At 42.6% G+C, this 20,401-nt stretch overlaps 1 protein-coding gene and 1 pseudogene across 3 annotated transcripts in view; one reads left to right on the forward strand and one right to left on the reverse strand.

Annotated features, from left to right (window-relative positions):
* LOC129829926 (inactive dipeptidyl peptidase 10-like) overlaps positions 1-10,424 on the reverse strand; it is a 38,378-nt gene extending 27,954 nt beyond the window's left edge. For 2 of the 3 annotated variants that reach the window (XM_055891948.1, XM_055891946.1), the window contains exon 1: positions 10,162-10,423. In XM_055891948.1, coding sequence (XP_055747923.1) covers positions 10,162-10,200 — 39 coding nt within the window. In that variant the 5' untranslated portion in view covers positions 10,201-10,423. Of the gene's footprint in view, positions 1-10,161 lie in introns of all 3 variants that reach the window. The other variant, XM_055891947.1, reaches the window with a different exon arrangement.
* Positions 10,425-12,075: 1,651 nt separating this feature from the next.
* On the forward strand, positions 12,076-20,305 carry LOC129829941 (rac GTPase-activating protein 1-like; annotated as a pseudogene).
* Positions 20,306-20,401: the final 96 nt, after the last annotated feature.

Genomic DNA, 20,401 nt, shown 5'->3' on the forward strand with positions numbered 1-20,401 from the left:
CTGTTTTTCAGTCTCTCGGTCCCTGCTTTGATGCACCTGTACTGACCTCGCCTTCTGGATGATAGCGGGGTGAACAGGCAGTTGTTCGGGTGGTTGTTGTCCTTGATGATCTTTATGGCCTTCCTGTCTCATTGGGTGGTGTAGGTGTCCTGGAGGGCAGGTAGTTTGCCCCCGGTGATGCGTTGTGCAGACCTCACTACCCTCTGGAGAGCCTTACGGTTGTGGGCGGAGCAGTTGCCGTACCAGGCTGTGATACAGCCCGACAGGATGCTCTCGATTGTGCCTCTGTAGAAGTTTGTGAGTGCTTTTGGTGACAAGCCGAATTTCTTCAGCCTCCTGAGGTTGAAGAGGCGCTGCTGCGCCTTCTTCACAACGCTGTCTGTGTGGGTGGACCAATTCAGTTTGTCCGTGATGTATACACCGAAGAACTTAAAACTTTCCACCTTCTCCACTACTGTCCCGTCGATGTGGATAGGGGGGTGCTCCATCTGCTGTTTCCTGAAGTCCACAATCATCTCCTTTGTTTTGTTGATGTTGAGTGTGAGATTATTTTCCTGACACCATACTCCGAGGGCCCTCACCTCCTCCCTGTAGGCCATCTCGTCGTTGTTGGTAATCAAGCCTACCACTGTAGTGTCGTCCGCAAACTTGATGATTGAGTTGGAGGCGTGCATGGCCACGCAGTCGTGGGTGAACAGGGAGTACAGGAGAGGGCTCAGAACGCACCCTTGTGGGGCCCCAGTGTTGAGGATCAGCGGGGTGGAGATGTTGTTACCTACCCTCACCACCTGGGGGCAGCCCGTCAGGAAGTCCAGGACCCAGTTGCACAGGGCGGGGTCGAGACCCAGGGTCTCGAGCTTGATGACGAGTTTGGAGGGTACTATGGTGTTAAATGCTGAGCTGTAGTCGATGAACAGCATTCTCACATAGGTATTCCTCTTGTCCAGATGGGTTAGGGCAGTGTGCAGTGTGGTTGCGATTGCGTCGTCTGTGGACCTATTGGGTCGGTAAACAAATTGGAGTGGGTCTAGGGTGTCAGGTAGGGTGGAGGTGATATGGTCCTTGACTAGTCTCTCAAAGCACTTCATGATGACGGAAGTGAGTGCTACGGGGCGGTAGTCGTTTAGCTCAGTTACCTTAGCTTTCTTGGGAACAGGAACAATGGTGGCCCTCTTGAAGCATGTGGGAACAGCAGACTGGGATAAGGATTGATTGAATATGTCCGTAAACACATCAGCCAGCTGGTCTGCGCATGCTCTGAGGACTCGGCTGGGAATGCCGTCTGGGCCTGCAGCCTTGCGAGGGTTAACACGTTTAAATGTTTTACTCACCTCGGCTGCAGTGAAGGAGAGCCCGCAGGTTTTGGTAGCGGGCCGTGTCAGTGGCGCTGTATTGTCCTCAAAGCGAGCAAAAAAGTTATTTAGTCTGTCTGGGAGCAAGACATCCTGGTCCGCGACGGGGCTGGTTTTCTTTTTGTAATCCGTGATTGACTGTAGACCCTGCCACATACCTCTTGTGTCTGAGCTGTTGAATTGCGACTCTACTTTGTCTCTATACTGGGACTTAGCTTGTTTGATTGCCTTGCGGAGGGAATAGCTACACTGTTTGTATTCGGTCATGTTTCCGGTCACCTTGCCCTGGTTAAAAGCAGTGGTTCGCGCTTTCAGTTTCACGCGAATGCTGCCATCAATCCACGGTTTCTGGTTTGCGAATGTTTTAATCGTTGCTGTGGGTACGACATCGTCAATGCACTTTCTAATGAACTCGCTCACCGAATCAGCGTATTCGTCAATGTTGTTGTTGGATGCAATGCGGAACACATCCCAATCCACGTGATCGAAGCAGTCTTGAAGCGTGGAATCAGATTGGTAGGACCAGCGTTGAACAGATCTGAGCGCGGGAGCTTGCTGTTTTAGTTTCTGTTTGTAGGCTGGAAGCAACAAAATGGAGTCGTGGTCAGCTTTTCCGAAAGGAGGGCGGGGAAGGGCCTTATATGCGTCGCGGAAGTTAGTATAACAATGATCCAAGGTTTTACCAGCCCTGGTAGCACAATCGATATGCTGATAGAATTTAGGGAGTTTTGTTTTCAGATTAGCCTTGTTAAAATCCCCAGCTACGATGAATGCAGCCTCAGGGTGTGTGGTTTCCAGTTTAAAAAGAGTCAGATAAAGTTTGTTCAGAGCCATCGATGTGTCTGCTTGGGGATGATATATACGGCTGTGATTATAATCGAAGAGAATTCCCTTGGTAGATAATGCGGTCGACATTTGATTGTGAGGAATTCCAAATCTGGTGAACAGAATGACTTGAGTTCCTGTATGTTGTTATGATCACACCACGTCTCGTTGATCATAAGGCATACACCCCCGCCCCTCTTCTTACCAGAAAGATGTTTGTTTCCGTCGGCGCGATGCGTGAAGAAACCAGCTGGCTGCACCGACTCCGTTAGCGTCTCTTGAGTGAGCCATGTTTCCGTGAAGCAAAGAACGTTACAATCCCTGATGTCTCTCTGGAATGTTACCCATGCTCGCATTTCATCAACCTTATTGTCAAGAGACTGGACATTGGCGAGTAGTATGCTAGGGAGTGGAGCGCGATGTGCCCGTCTCCGAAGCCTGACCAGGAGATCGCTTCGTTTGCCCCTTTTTCGGCGTCGTTGTTTAGGGTCACCGGCTGGGATCAGATCCATTGTATTGGGTGGAAGGCAAAACACAGGATCCTCTTCGGGAGAGTCATATTCCTGGCTGTAACGATGGTGAGTTGACGTTGCTCCTATATTCAGTAGTTCCTCCCGACTGTATGTAATGAAACCTAAGATTACCTGGGGTACCAATGTAAGGAATAACACATAAAAAAACAAAATACTGCACAGTTCCCTAGGAACGCGAAGCGAGGCGGCCATCTCGGTCGGCGCCGGAAGTAGTACTCCCTGTTCACCCACGACTATGTGGCCACACACGACTCCAACACCATCATCAAGTTTGCAGATTAAACAATGGTGGTGGGCCTGATCACCAACAACGATGAGACAGCCTATAGCGAGTTCAGAGACCTGGCAATGTGGTGCCAGGACAATAACCTCTCCCTCAACGTCGGCAAGACACAGGAGCTTGTCGTGGACTACAGGAAACAGATGGCCGAACACGCCCTCATTCATATTGACGGGCTGTAGTGGAGCGGGTAGAGATCTTCAAGTTCCTTTCAAGTTCCTCTGTGTCCAAATCGCTAAGGATGTATCATGGTCCAAAGACACCAACACAGTCAAGAAAAGGGCCCAACAACACCTCAGGGGGCTGAAAAGATTTGCCATGGGCCCTAAAAAAGTTATACAGCTGCAACATTGAGAGCATCTTGACTGGCTGCATCACCGCTTGGTATGGCAACTGCTCGGCATCTGACCACAAGACACTACAGAGGGTTGTGCGTACGGACCAATACATCACTGTCGACGAACTCTCTGCCATCCAGGACCTCTATACCAGGTGATGTCAAGTCATAGACAGTTGTTTCTGTTTTCTCTGCTACCGCACAGCAAGTGGTACCAGAGCGCTAAGTCTGGGACCAAAAGGCTCCTGAACAACTTCTAACCCCAAGCTATAAGAATGCTAAATAGTTAACAAAATAGCTACCTGGACTATCTGGATTGACCCTTTCTGCACTAACTATTTTTTGACTCTATGCACACCCACTGGACTCTACCCACACACTCACACCTACTCACAGGCACACTGTCGCCACACACACACTTACTACTCCTCACATACGCTGCTGCTACTGTCTGTTATCTCTCCTGCTGCCTAATCCTGAGAAACCTAGCTAAAAAACTGTCATTCCAAGGCTGTGTGAGCCAAATATCAGCCTGAAAAGTTGTTTGAAAATGATGTGACAACGGGGAGACAGCTCCCATATCTTGACTGGTTGCCAGTGTGTGTTTCATAACACGTTCAAATTAAAACCACTACCTGTTTCATAACACGTTCAAATTAAAACCACTACCTGTTTCATAACACGTTCAAATTAAAACCACTACCTGTTTCATAACACGTTCAAATTAAAACCACTACCTGTTTCATAACACGTTCAAATTAAAACCACAGGGACAACAACCACAAAAGTGATGTTTCTACGCTGAGTGCTCTACAGAGAGATATCAAACCAACTGATGTGAAAGCAAGGTTCTCACCACTAAAGTTACTGTTCTTGTCTTGCTTCTTTCTTTGATTGTCTGACTATATTCTATTTTTTATGATCTCTCTGCCTCACAGCACAATCATACAGGTCCAGAGCTCCAGACCAATAAGTCCTCCCCTGATGTGCTCCTTTCTTTGATTGTAGCTGCTATTCTCTATCTCTGTAATTCTCTCTGTTCTCTCAGCACAGTGCACAGTACTGTGCTGTACAATAGTGGACCCGATCAACATCATTCCCTCTGATTGGGTGTTATGTAAGATATGGAAGAAAAGAGACTCTAGCAGGCAGACACACACACACACGTGCACACACACACACACACACACAGAAGAGAGGAGACCCTAACAGAGACACGGTTAATGTAATTTCCCTTCGCTCTTCTGCTTCGACCACAGATAGTGTTTTGATTTCAAAATCCTTCCCTAATTACTACTGTATGCAACATTCTGCTGAAACATCCCCTCTAATGGGATGCACCACCATGGGAAAAACATCAGATAGAGCGGGAGAACCCTGTGCATGCTGGCTGGGGGAAGAGGGAGTTATGTCAAAGTTGCAAATGAGACACAGATACAGGAGACGGGAAGATAATCCCAAGGGTGGATACACACAGCCACCATATTCTGGGTGTGTTTCAATGATGGTGACGCTACATCTGAGGAATCGAGGATTCAGCACAGCACTGATTGCCAGAAGAGGTGGACAGATGAGGGGTTTTATTGACATGTGAATATCACCAGTGCTTGCTTTTTGGTGACCCGAAAAAGGGAATCATGACAATAAAACAATTATAATGTATAATACCACTGCTCTGTGAGCCATCCATCCGAGAGAGAGTCGAGAGGAGCCTATGATAAAGCTTTGATGAAGCTGTCAGTCAAACCAACCCACAGGCAGTCTATACTCTAGTCTATAGACTAAATGGAGCATTGTATTGTATGTGCAACCAACCATGTATCTCTTGGGGAGAGACCTCTGCAAACATTTGCAGTGCTGACTACGTTTGTAGCGTCAGTGAGAGATAACAGAGTTCCCCTAACACCATGGCCAACAGACAGAGCAGACCAAGGGAATTCCCCTCAACCAAATGAGAACAGGATCATACAGTGTGCAGCTGAACAAGGTCCAGCGGGAAACAATTCATAGAAAGAGAGCAGCCGGTAAAAGGGACTTTAGATGGGACACTAGAAAGCTTCTCTCCCCACAAAATATGACACATCCTTGTGTAATCCCTGGACCGATAACCTGACCCCTTCGTCATTGAGCAACTCAACTAACAGTTACAGATAAAACACATGCTGAAACACATACTGTATGTAGACTGTAATCAAAACACCTTAATTGTATGTTTGGCTACAGACTCAAAAATGGAAACCACACTAAATAGAATTAGTCAATTTGCTCCCAAATGCACCAGAGGTAGTTCATAAATTAGACTCTGGGGATCTCCTTGTCTGTCTGTCTTTGGAACAGGCGGTGAAAATAACACAATAAATCATCGGGAGCAGAATCACAGCTAATGAAGCTATTGTTGAGACATGCTGACTCTCATCTACATATCCAAATCCCACCAGCTACATAATTCTGCAGCAACCAATCACTAGTAACCATAAAGAAAAACAAGATGTACCAAGACATGATATTTGACATGACATTTGAAGATCAAGCAAGCCAGTCAACCATTACATTTTAAGAGACAAAATTGTAATAGCAAATATTTTTTGGAAGATACAATAAGCCTACCAACATCTTGTTTTAATGATTCACTGTAATTGATCTCACGGGACAAAAGCAGATGAACCATTAACACATAACTTTTATTTGAATGCATTGCCAAGTCAATATCTCTTTGGTACCTCAGTTCAATAGTAGCCATTACGAAGCAGTTTCCCACTTTCTGACTGGTTTCAATAGATATAACTGGGGTGACGTGTAAGGACCTCAACAGCACTGCCAGTGCTCCGCTATAAACTTCAAAGGATTTGAGCGCTGTATCGCCATGCCATGATTGAAGTGACCTTTTGGATAATCAAATTTCAATAAATACAGTGCTCTATACCTCCATTTATTTGGCAGAATTACAACAATTAGCCTTTTCTCACTTGCCTCTCACATCCTAAAAGGTTATAGGTGGTAGGCTTTGGAATTGGGTTGAGGAGGCTGACACTTTTGCCCTAAGGACTAATACCATATACGCAGCACCTGCCACAGTTGCATGGAAAAATCCACTGCTTTAAGCCTCCTCTGCTGTGAGCCCTGCAGCCCTTTTCTCTATTCCCTTTCATGCACCCCACCAAGCAATAGCAAATGACTGTACAAAAAGGCTCTCAGTACACTATATGGCTGCTGAACCTATCCTGAACCTATCCCACTCCTCTACATAGCTGTGTCCGCCCTGGGGAGAAGGGAGTGTGATACTGCTGTAAACTATGAGGGAGAGGAGAAGTACATAAAAGGGACGGCAGGTAGTCTTGCGGTTAAGCGCGTTGGGCCAGTAACTGAAAGGTCACTGGTTTGAATCCCTGAGCTGACTAGGTGAAAAATCTGTTGGTGTGCCCTTGAACAAGGCACTTAACACTAATTACTCTGGATAAGAGCGTCTGCTAAATAATTGATATGAGAGAGAGGTAAATGTTCTGATACGGGACTGATACAGTTGAAGTTGGAAGTTTACATACACTTAGGTTGGAGTCAATAAAACTTGTTTTTCAACCACTAACAAATTTCTTGTTAAACTATAGTTTTGGCAAGTCGGTTAGGACATCCACTTTGTGCATGACACAAGTAATTTTTCCAACAATTGCTTACAGAAAGATTATTTCACTTATAATTCACTGTATCACAATTCCAGTGGGTCAGAAGTTTACATACACTGAGTTGACTGTTCCTTTAAACAGCTTTGAAAATTCCAGAAAATGATGTCATGGCTTTAAAAGCTTCTGATAGGCTAATTGACATCATTTGAGTCAATTGGAGGCGCACCTGTGGATGTATTTCATGGCCTACCTTCAAACTCAGCGCCTCTTTGCTTGACGTCATGGGAAAATCAAAAGAAATCAGCCAAGACATCAGAAAACAAATTGTAGACCTCCACAAGTCTGGTTCATCCTTGTGAGCAATTTCCAAACACCTGAAGGTACCACGTTCATCTGTACAAACAAAAGTATGCAAGTATAAACACCATGGGACCATGCAGCCATCATACAGCTCAGGAAGGAGATGCGTTCTGTCTCCTAGAGATGAACGTACTTTAGTGCGAAAAGTGCAGATCAATCCCAGAACAACAGCAAACGACCTTGTGAAGATGCTGGAGGAAACAGGTACAAAAGTATCTATATCCACAGTAAAACAAGTCCTATATCAACAAAACCTGAAAGGCTGCTCAGCAAGGAAGAAGCCACTGCTCCAAGACCGCCATAAATAAACCAGACTACGGTTTGCAACTGCACATGGGGACAAATATTGTACTTTTTGGAGAAATGTCCTCTGGTCTGATGAAACTAAAATAGAACTGTTTGGGCATAATGAGCATCGTTATGTTTGGAGGACAAAGGGGGATGCTAGCAAGCCGAAGAACACCATCCCAACCGTGACGCACGGGGGTGGCATCAACATGTTGTGGGGGTGCTTTGCTGCATGAGGGACTGGTGCACTTCATAAAATAGATGTCATCATGAGGCAGGAAAGTATGTAAATATATTGAAGCATCATCTCAAGACATCAGTCAGGAAGTTAAAGCTTGGTTGCAAATGGGTCTTCCAAATGGACAATGACCCCAAGCATACTTCCAAAGTTGTGGCAAAATGGCTTAAGGACAACAAATTCAAGGTATTGGAGTGGCCATCACAAAGCCCTGACCTCAATCTTGCAGAAAATTTGTGGGCAGAACTGAAAAAGCGTGTGCGAGCAAGGAGGCCTACAAACCTGACTCAGTTACACCAGCTCTGTCAGCAGGAATGGGCCAAAATTCACCCAACTTATTGTGGGAAGCTTGTGGAAGGCTACCTGAAATGTTTGACCCAAGTTAAACAATTTAAAGGCAATGCTACCAAATACTAATTGAGTGTATGTAAACTTCTGACTCACTGGGAATGTGATGAAAGAAATAAAAGCTGAAATAAATCATTCTCTCTACTATTATTCTGACATTTCACATTCGTAAAATAAAGTTGTGATCCAAACTGACCTAAGACAGGGAATTTTTACTTGGATTAAATGTCAGGAATTGTGAAACTGAGTTTAAATGTATTTGGCTAAGGTGTATGTAAACTTCCGACATCAACTGTATGTGCATCCCCTAACAGGGATAGGGCTAAGGTGTATGTAAACTTCCGACTTCAACTGTAAATGCATCCTTTTAAAGTACACTCTTCTTGTTCAACCACCGCATCACAGATTAAATCTGTGGAAACAGAACCAAGCACGGAGGTGCAGTATATGAATTGCTTGGCTGTGTAAAATAAAAGGACTGTGCCATAATAACACAGAGAAACATTTGCCTGGGAAAGATACACTAACTAGTGTTTTGTGGATTCCTTGTTTAACCTACAAAATGTAATGAATCAATTCTAAATTGTTGGGAGACATAAAACATTCCCCACTGGCCACTTCAGACAGGAAAGATATTTATAATCTATTTTCAATTATTCACAATGTTGCACAGTATAAAAAAATACCAATGCAACCTAACACAGCACTGCTTAAAAACAATGTTGTTGACAGTCTGACACATGATTTGTAAACCAAATGAATAGTGCAGCTCTGAACTGAAAATGCCGTCACGGCTGAATTGTTGCTGTCGCTGAGAAGGTGATGGGTATTCTTAATTAGACTTGGCAAGGCTATAAAGTACTGCTGTACTGGAGATGGAAAGCATATCGCAACACTAACTAATATCCAGGAGCAATGTAATTCTCAGAGAATTAATTAAAAACAGCATGTATGCAGCTATCAGCAACTGTCCACCAAGAAGCAACCAACTAGTCACATTTTGTTACTTTTACATTTCTGGAGCATCAGCAATTCTGCAACCTCTTGACAGCCTGCAAGTAGAGCTAGCTACATGCAAAAACTGTTGCAACTTCTCTGTTTGAATAGGCTCACAGAGCTGCTGAATGACCATGCAGTGGACATAATTCAGTACAAGGGGGGAAATTAATATGGCATTAAAAACAGTGGCAAAAAAAGTGTGAAATGAAAATGCTGGTAAAATAAGGTCTGGTGTAAATAAGTCAACTTTGCTATTCAGATTTTAAATCAACTTAATTGAGCATATACACTTTACATAATTACAGAATACATTTGATTGTCCATCACCTGCTGCAAGTTGTGTGCCTCATTCACACTTCGATTGCAGATCTCTTTATCCACATGCTGTAGGCTATAAATCAATTAATAAAGTAGGCCTATATGCCCTTTGGCATGGGTAAGCCATGACTACAGCATTTTAATTGCTATAACCGCAACCGACACGCAGTATGATGTGTTTTAAAATATAGCCTACATAATTTAACTGAATCAGTTTACCAACAAAAAAAATCACTACATCAAAGCAGTTTGCGATAGAAGAGGGCAATACCGGTATTGGGGTTACCACTGCGAACACTGCAGTGCACACAGAAGCTTGTTCAAGAGATGCCTGTATATATTAAGTACGAACAAAAGAGCACAACGGAAGGCTAAATGCTAATTGATAATCACATCATGTTGATTTAAATGTAAAAACTATTTGACTGGTCACAACAGAGATATAAAAAACAAAACAGGCGCATTTAGAATATTCTTCAAGCGCATACGCTCACATGTAGACACACGCACACACAGACCTCTGCGACTGTAATGTTATAGCCATGCTCATCAGAGAGCTTTATGCAATGAGATTAACGCAGATCCTGCTCTATGATAAAATAAAAAAACAATATTGGGAACATCTAAAAAAAATAGGAAACAGTATTGAGTATAGCCATTTACCAAGTCCGTGCCCATGTTCTGTTGAGTGGTGGCAATCATCTTTGCTGTCTTCAACAAGCTTCTTCCTGGAATTAAATCGAGCTCCTTTCAGCACTTGATCTGGATGAATGCACTTGCGATGTTCACAAGTTGTCCAAGTAAAAATGCTCGCTCGCTCTCTCTCTGTCGCTCTCCGTCTCTTCTACAGCATCTCCGCGGGAGGGAGAGTTTGTGTGTATGTGTGTGTGTTGTTCTGTTTATGGCCATTTGCTTGCTTCCTCACTGATTTCCAACCCATACCATTGATTAGAAGGGTTGGGGAGTAACATTTAATTTGATTACCAATTGTTTTTAACTAATCAGTTATGTTACCAGCAAAAACGATATAATCAGATTACAGATACTAGAGTATTACTTAATTGATTACTTTTAAATTCAGAAAGGATGTTTGTGAAAAATATATATTATGACACCTTTCTGTTTTCTCAATGGCATTCAATTCAGAATCAGCATTGAACAAAAGGGCTAGATTAAGTTTGTTCCACCTGAGCCGAGTCTGACCACAAGTTAGAGGCCACTATGATGACATGACACACCAAATGTTGTCTTCTTCTGATTCCTCTAAATGGGATAGTAATCCAAAAGTAACAAAGTAGTGTAACGACCCTGGGTTTATAAGCGCGGAAATCGACTCTGCCACTTGAGAATGCTTTTGCGGCACAGTCAATAGCGCGCCGGGTTTCGGGCTAAAAGGTCGATGGTTCGAGACCTGCTCCCTGCCTGTTTCATTACAGTAATCAGTTTACGTTACTGAGTTTGGCTAATCCAAAAGTTACGTTATTGATTACAATTTTGGACAGGTAACTGTGACGGGTTACAGTTAGAAAGTAACCTACCCAACCCAGTTGTTAAACTCTGAAATTAATCAACACACCCGTAACCTCTGTCTCAGCAACATTCTATGGCTCTAAGTAGTCATATTGGTGCAATACATATGCCATGTAAATCACAGTTCTGACTAGATGGAGTGCAGCTACGACCGGAAGTGACTTTACGTGGCAGGTTAGGAGAGCATTTTAACCAACCTTTATCCTAAACTTAACCTAATTCTCCTAACCTGCTACGAAAAAGTAACTTCTAGTCAAAACCATAAATCCCAGCTACTGAGTTCAAATAGCCTAATAATGATAGAAATATCATCAATGTGTTAATATGATATCAATCAATATGATATAACAAGAATAAGAATTCGTGTTAATTAATACGAGTGCTCAATAATTATTGTCATCATAATATTCACCAGTATAATGTAATATGGATTAGATTTTCCCAGATGTTCATAAATATTTCACCCATTTTATTCACTCTTGTATGCTGCATTTGGAGCTGATTTGAGTTTTGTGTTTTCCCATGAGAGAGAAGCTAATTGACTGCTCTGTGGGGAGGAAAGACTGGACTGGCGGATACTAGATCAGCGCTAACAACAGTCGTTTAATGGGGCAGTCGTCGCTAGTTATCACAACCACAAGGCATAAACGCCACCTATTTAAAAATGTATCTTCATAAAATCTGATTTTGAGCCCAATCACACTGTTGACCTTATGCCTAACCCTAACCTTAAATTAAGACCAATCTTTTTTTACAATATAGCCAATTTTGACATTGTGGCTGTGGTAACCGCCATGTGCGCGTTGATTTACAGCTAGGTGAAGAACGTCAGTTGATATTCATTGGCTAGTGGGTAAATTTGAAATGCAACGCGCCTGCCTTGCTTCTTGTACACACTTCCAGGAGTTTAGCGTGAGATAACCCAAACAAAATAATAACAAACTTGATCATCCAGTGCAAAAACAGAGGTCAAAACATTTGGCTGTGCAAAGATGTTTCTGTTTTGTCTGCCTTTTTTCATTAGTGTGGTGGACTCAAACGGTATGTAGTGGCAGCTAACGTTAGCATGCTAGTAGCTAACTGTTAGCTGTACAGTAGTTTTTTAAATTACACATCACCAGCAATGTTGGCTAGCTACTGTAGCCAACTAACGTTAGCGTCAGTTAAATCTACTGTTGCTTTTTTTCCATATAAATTGTATGTTGAATGTGCAGGTTTTAGTTAATTTGGTTGACTTATGTGGCAAATTTGGTTCGCTAATGTTGGGAAATTGCTTATTTTTAAAAGATTCTGTGCTATTTTTTGGATTAGGAAAAGACAGTTGATCTGTTCATCATAGTTGGCTATGATGAATGATCAGCCAGGGTTCACCACCACCAGACACTTTCGCCCATCCGCAATTAGCCTGGGGACGAGGTTATTCACCTATTGACATTTAGCAAACTTATTTTCAGAGGTTTCTATGTGCCCTTATTTTTCTCAGAAGATGGACGCTCCTGTGTTAAACCTACACAGCTTGTTTGACAATCTGCGGTGTCATGTTGACATACTCAATGAGAACATTGAACCCCGTAAGTAATTGTATTTAATTTGATTAGACATGGATATTAATAATGTAGACAATGCTGGACAATATATATTCAAAGCTACCACACCTTTATTGTGCATCTTCTCGTATCAGAGTTCATCCAGATGGCCCTCAACTTTGAGGACTGTCGTGTAGATGGCTTAGGTTTGAGCATGTCCTGCAAGGAAGTGCTTGCCAAAGCAGAAACTGAGAGGGGAGCCCTGGAAGTCAAACTCAAGCATGCTCGCAATCAAGTCGACGTGGAGATCCGCAGGCGCCAGAAGGCAGAGGCTGACTGTGAGAAGTTGGTGTGTATTCATGTAACAGTATAACTTTAAACCGTCCCCTCGACACGGGCGCGAACCAGGGACCTTCTGCACACATCAACAACTGACACCCACGAAGCGTCGTTACCCATCGCTCCACAAAAGCCGCGGCCCTTGCAGAGCAAGACTACTTCTAGGTTTCAGAGCAAGTGACGTAACTGATTGAAACGCTACTAGCGCGTACCCGCTAACTAGCTAGCCATTTCACATCCGTTACACTCACCCCCCTTTCAACCTCCTCCTTTTCCGCAGCAACCAGTGATCCGGGTCAACAGCATCAATGTAACAGTATAACTTTAAACCGTCCCCTCGCCCCGACACGGGCGCGAACCAGGGACCCTCTGCACACATCAACAACGGTCGCCCACAAAGCATCGTTACCCATCGCTCCACAAAGGCCACGGCCCTTGCAGAGCAAGGGGCAACACTACTTCTAGGTTTCAGAGCAAGTGACGTAACTGATTGAAACGCTACTAGCGCGTACCCGCTAACTAGCTAGCCATTTCACATCCGTTACATTCACAGCAAGTCTAATTCATATTTGATTTTATTCTCTTTACTGGTACCCTCCGACTGGTTCACTCTTCTCTGAAGAAACTGTTGAATGGCTTTATACAACTCCTCTCACCTTCCTTCTCCCTGCGTTTTGTTGTGTTACAGGACCGTCAGATCCAGCTGATTCGGGAGCTTCTGATCACTGAGGGCTCCAGCAACAGCTTCCAGCTGAATGAAGAGCAGCGTTCTGCTCTGGCTTTCCTCAACGCTCGATCTCAGGCAGCACGAGCCAACCTTAACACCAGCAGAAGTTAAGGATCCCCTGCTAGTGTCTTGCTCCTCTTCCAGAGTTTGAAAGCTTATCAAAGCCTTTTCTGTAATATATCAACACCTGAAGTGTTACAGTATTTCATTTTGTTTTCCATAGATTGCAGACCATAGATGAGTCTGCCCCCATTTTATCAGACATCAGCTATGATAAAACAGATGACTCTCTGGTAAGCTTGTATCTTTGTCTTGTCTAAATTCTTGAGCCTCTGAATCATCAATTATGTTACTCATAGCCAAACCATTAGCAGGGAGAAGGGCTAAGACAACCAATACATTATGTAATTGAGACGATAATGTGCTATATACACTACATGACCAAAACCATGTGGACTTCTGCTCATCGATTTCAAAAAGGCTTTACAGCGAAAGCACCACAAACAATTATGTTAGGTCACCGCCAAATCACAGAAAAACACAGCCATTTTTCCAGGCAAAGACAGGAGTCACAAAAAGCAGAAATAGAGATCAAATTAATCACTAACCTTTGACGATCTTCATCGGATGACACTCATAGGACTTCATGTTACACAATACATGTATGTTTTGTTCGGTAAAGTTCATATTTATATTAAAAAAATCTCAGTATACATTGGCGAGTTATGTTCAGTAGTTCCAAAAACATCTGGTGATTTTGCAGAGAGCCACATCAATTTCCAGAAATAATCATAATAAACGTTGATCAAAGATCAAGTGTTATACATGGAATTTTAGATCCACTTCTCCTTAATGCAACCGCTGTGTCAGATTTCAAAAAATCTTTACGGAAAAAGCAAACTATGCAATAATCTGAGGTCGGCGCTCAGAGCCCAATCAAGACAAAAATATATCCGCCATATTGTGCAGTCAACAGAAGTCAGAAATAACATTATAAATATTCACTTACCTTTGATGATCTTCATCAGAATGGACTCCCAGGAATCCCAGTTCCACAATAAATGTTTGATTTGTTCGGTAATGTCCATTTATGTCCAAATAGCTACTTTTGTTAGCGCGTTTGGTAAACAAATCCAATGTCACGAAGTGCGTTCATTAAAAGCAGACGAAATGTCAAAAAGTTCAGAATCAGTCAGTAGAAACATATCAAACGATGTATTGAATCAATCTTTAGGATGTTTTTAACATAAATCTTCATTAATGTTCCAACCGGAGAATTCCTTTGTCTTCAGAAATGCGATAGAACAGAGCTCGCTCTCACATGAACGTGCAAGGTCAGTGCATGTTCAGGTCATGGTAGACTTTACTCAATCCCGTCTCATTCGGCCCCACTTCACAGAAGAAGCATCAGACAAGGTTCTAAAGACTGTTGACATCTAGTGGAAGTATTAGGAAGTGCAAAATGACCCATATCCCACTGTGTATTCGATAGGGGCTGAGTTGAAAATCGACCAACCTGATTTCCCACTTCCTGGTTGGATTTTTTTAATCAAGTTTTTGCCTGCCATATGAGTTATGTTATACTCACAGACATCATTCAAACAGTTTTAGAAACTTCAGAGTGTTTTCTATCCAAATATACTAATAATATGCATATATTAGCAACTGGGACTGAGGAGCAGGCAGTTTACTCTGGGCACTTTTTCATCCAAGCTACTCAGTACTGCCACGCAGCCATAGGAAGTTAAGACTCTATAAATGAGCACAGTTTCACCATGCTCTTTCTTTTCACTCCCAGACACTCCCCTAACGGCTGTCTGGTTCTGACCGCACAGTGAAGGAACTGAAGGATAAGTTCTTGCGAGGGAAGACTGTCCCGCTGCTCAGCAAGGTGGAAGATATCCACTGCATCACTGGCCTCCTCAAGGACTTCCTCAGGAACCTCAAAGAACCCCTCCTTACTTTACGCCTCAACCGCACCTTCATGGAGGCTGCAGGTAGGTGTTGGCTCTATAGCGATAAAACAACTTTTTTGAGGATAACAGCATTGCCCTGATGTACCAGACCATCAGTGACCTGCCACAGGCCAACAGAGACACCCTGGCCTTCATGGCCATTCATCTCCAGAGGTGAGCATCTGCTGTGCATTTAACTATGAGCTCTGCTTACTCACTTAATTGTATATGAACAACCAAGCCTTTCTTGACATGTCTTGTAGAAAGAGGCCATGCTTTTTGCATTCTGTGACACGGGTGTTTTTCCATACAATCGGCTCCTTATTGACCACCATAAACTCTTTCAGGGTCGCCCAAAGCCTGGACACTAAGATGGACATCACCAATCTGGCACGGGTGTTTGGGCCTACTATCGTTGGCCATGCAGTGCCTGACCCAGAGCCCATAACAATTATACAGGACACCAAACGCCAGCCCAAGGTAAGACACATTACAACAACACAGCTCTTGTTTTAAGTGGCAGTATTTCTTCACAAAAACACATGGGCTGCAAAAATGACATGATTGCCGTTTTTATATAAAAACAAAATGTCTTTGTCTTGCAAGTTGTTTGATCTGTTTTGCCTGCTTGGAAGAGGACGACGCAATAGGCTGTAATTCGTTTCAATTCAATACAACTGTATTTTTCCCCTCATGAGTAATTTATAGTAGTTCATGTTTTTCTATTGTTACCCAGGTTATTGAGCGTCTGCTGGGCCTGCCGGTGGAGTACTGGAGCCAGTTCATGATGGTGGACCTTGACCAGCCACATCCTGATCACATGATCATCGAGAACGCTAACTATTATACCCCTGACCAGAAAGGTGAGCGAGTGCATGAGTCTAGCAAAACGTAATCTCGGTAACCCAAAACCAAATCTCTAGTGATGCACCGACATTACATTTTTGGCCGATACCGATATCCAATATTTTCCTTGACAAAAAACCTGATACCGATATTTTAAATTTTTGCGGCATTTTAAACATTTTAGTACAGTTAAATAGTTAGACCACTGCATCCATGTGAGTGTGTTAAGGCACTGCATCTCAGTGCAAGAGGTGTCACAACAGTCCCTGGTTCAAATCCAGGCTGTATCACATTCGGCCATGATTGGGAGTCCCATAGGGCGGCACACAATTGGCCCAGCGGTAGGCCGTCATTGTAAATAAGAATTTGTTCTTAACTGACTTGCCTAGTTAAATAAAGGTTACACACACACACACCACACTGACCAAAACGTTATATTGTTTTCATTTACATATGTCCCCATTACCAGTAAAACATAATCTAAACCTATTTCTTTCACTTACTTGCTGTTTCGTTGTTCATTTGTTTCATTCTCAACCAGGATTTGTATGGAATGCCGTTTGGGTCTTCGCGTGTCAAAAAAGATGCATGTCAAATAACATTTTGACGTGTCAAATAATCTTGTTGACCAATCAGGACCTGAATATGACTGCACGTCACATAATAATTTAACGCGTTCATAATTTTTTAAGTAGTGTAATCAATGTGTAATAACTATCACTCGTATTTCATATGTCACAACGATTCATCGATGTGTATTTTATGATGCTGTTAAAGTTGTCTGGCGCACCTACAGTGCTGGTCAGAAAGAAAAGCTAGCTAGTTCATGGATGCAAACAATGTTCTTCCCCAAAAACATAGCAAAACGACATCTGTTTTAGTAGCTATAGTTGAAGTCGGAAGTTTACATACTTAGGTTGGAGTTTTTCAACCACTTCACAAATTTCTTGTTAACAAACTATAGTTTTGGCAAGTCGGTTAGGACATCCACTTTGTGCATGACACAAGTCATTTTTTTAACAATTGTTTACAGACAGATTATTTCACTTATAATTCACTATCACAATTCCAGTGGGTCAGAAGTTTACATACACTAAATTGGCTGTGCCTTGAAACATCTTGGAAAATTCCAGAAAATTATGTCATGGCTTTAGAAGCATCTGATAGGTTAATTGACATTATTTGAGTCAATTGGAGGTGTACCTGTGGATGTATTTCAAGGCCTACCTTCAAACTCAGTGCCTCTTTGCTTGACATCATGGGAAGATCAAAAGAAATCAGCCAAGACCTCAGAAAACAAATTGTAGACCTCCACAAGTCTGGTTCATCCTTGAGAGCAATTTCCAAACACCTGAAGGTACCACGTTCATCTGTACAATCAATAGTACGCAAGTATAAACACCATGGGACCACTCAGCCGTCATACCGCTCAGGAAAGAAATGCTGTCTCCTAGAGATGAACGTACTTTAGTGCGAAAAGTGCAGATCAATCCCAGAACAACAGCAAAGGGCCTTGTGAAGATGCTGGAGGAAACGGGTACAAAAGCATCTATATCAAAGTAAAACGGGTCCTACATCGACATACCCTGAAAGGCCGCTCTGCAAGGAAGAAGCCACAACTCCAAAACCGCCATAAAAAAGCCAGACTACAGTTTACAACTGCACATGGGGACAAAGATTGTACTCTTTGGAGAAATGTCCTCTGGTCTTATGAAACAAAAATAGAACTGTTTGGCCATATGTTATTAGGAAAAAGGGGGAGGCTTGCAAGCCAAAGAACACCATCCCAACCGTGAAGCACGAGGGTGGCAGCATCATGTTGTGGGGGTGCTTTGCTGCAGGAGGGACTGGTGCACTTCACAAAATAGATGGCATCATGAGGCAGGAAAATTGTGTATATATTCAAGCAACATCTCAAAACATCAGTCAGGAAGTTAAAGCTTGGTTGCAAATGGGTCTTCTAAATGGACAATGACCCAAGCATACTTCCAAAGTTGTGGCAAAATAGCTTAAGGACAACAAAGTCAAGGTATTGGAGTTGCCATCACAAAGCCCGGACCTCAATCCCATAGAACATTTCTGGGCAGACATTATAAGCAGCCAGCTAACATTATAAGCTGGCTGCTTATAATGTTAGCTTTGGGTAGCTGGCTAGCTATGTATTTTCATGAACTGAAGTTCAATTTCAATAGGTCGAACAACAAGTGGCTACCTAGCTAATACTTACTCACAAGGATTCCTAAGAATAATGAAAATGACTGCAGTTTCTACTGGTCATTGTTTTCAGGCTGGTTGTATTGGTGCAAGCTAGGTACCCCAGAAGTTGCAGTCAAACAAATAATGCTTTATTACCAAAGCGTTATTGTAAACACATCGTTCATGGCCGGTATTTGCTTGTTTGCAGGCTTTTTTTGTACAGCTTTGACAGTGCTACTAATAGTAGTGGTGGCGCTTGGCTTGCACGTGCAAATTCAGAACACACAACATTCTATAATAGAACTGTGTTATTTAACGTGTCAAATAGTGTTATTTGACGTGTATCTTTTTCAACACGCAAAGACCCAAATGGCGTTCCATAGTAGGTCGTGAAGCCTAATAGCAGTGACGCTATTACTGTGTAACTCTGGTAGGGAAACATCTGAAAAATAGCACACTTGGTAGTGTGTACTGGTGCTCGACCAGTCGCAAAAGCCAACATCACCCATGACAGAGAACAGTTGATTGTCAAGGGCAATGAATGCCATTATCTTGGCTTTAATGGATTTTGCCTTTGAGTTGTCTCGCTGAAATTGTTACTCTTTCAAATGACTGCTCAATCCACACAGCAGACATTGTGGGCTAGGTTAGAAATGCTGTGTAGTGTCATTACGTCATGTACCTACGTTTTACATAGGTATGCACGTCAGCTTTGACATCGGTTTTGCACATCACCGTTAAACTAGACATCAGGGCAATACCAATGTTGGCATTTTTAGCTAATTCCGACCGATTCCAATATGTTCACCGATATAGCATGCATCCCTACAAATCTCTATTAGGTTCTTGTGTTATTATATTGAAGATTTAAGATTTTTTATTTATAAGAACTAATGAAAATATACAGCTTGGTAACGAACTGTGGTAATGTGACTAATGTTGACTGTGTTAATATTGTTCCAGTGAGCATGCTGGGTCCCCTCACAACTCCAGAGCACCACCAGATGAACAAAACCCCGTCCTCCAGCTCCCTGGGTCAACATATGAGGTCCACCCTGAGCAAGACCACGCCCAAGTAAGCACTCTGTGCTGTCATGCATTTAACTTATTCAGCATTTTGTGTTGTAGTAGGTCACTGCAATGTGTATAAAGATCCTGTCTGAAGGACTTGAGTTGTCACTAGTCTCGAAGCAAACACCATTGGTCTATAAACCTGACAGTCTAGAGTACATTTTCACCTAATTATCAGATTAAGGTGAATGACTTGAGTAAATTTTTCACCCAAGTCTTAATTCACTTCCTTATAACTTTGGTTTCTGTTGATTAATATGTGTGTGGTGTTGTAACTTTCAGATTTGGGAGTAAGGCTGCTGTGGTAGTGGGATTCCCCAGTCGCCCAGGAAACTTCTTTGCATCTCCGCTCATCAAGTAATCCAAAGCAGCCCCCGGGCAGCTCTGTTCACCTAATGGGAAATAAATGCAATACCTAGCAATAGATTGATAAACTTTTTTTATTTTATACAATTTTACACAAGACTGAGACTAATGCTTCCACAGATGCTGTAAACACTTTTGTGTTTTTATATTTCAAAATGCTAAGATTTTAGTGTGTAACAGGATCTTTTGGAGCGCTGATTTAAAAAATAAAAAAAGGCAATGAAACCTACTAGGTTTGTAGATACAATGAGGTTTTCAGTATCTTTCTGTGATTTATTTACAAAGAATGTTGAACATTGGTTGAGAACATTGTTTTTTTCTACCATGTTATTGACTTGTTTATTCCA

This window comes from Salvelinus fontinalis, chromosome 31, assembly GCF_029448725.1.
Source record: "Salvelinus fontinalis isolate EN_2023a chromosome 31, ASM2944872v1, whole genome shotgun sequence".
NCBI lineage: Eukaryota > Metazoa > Chordata > Actinopteri > Salmoniformes > Salmonidae > Salvelinus > Salvelinus fontinalis.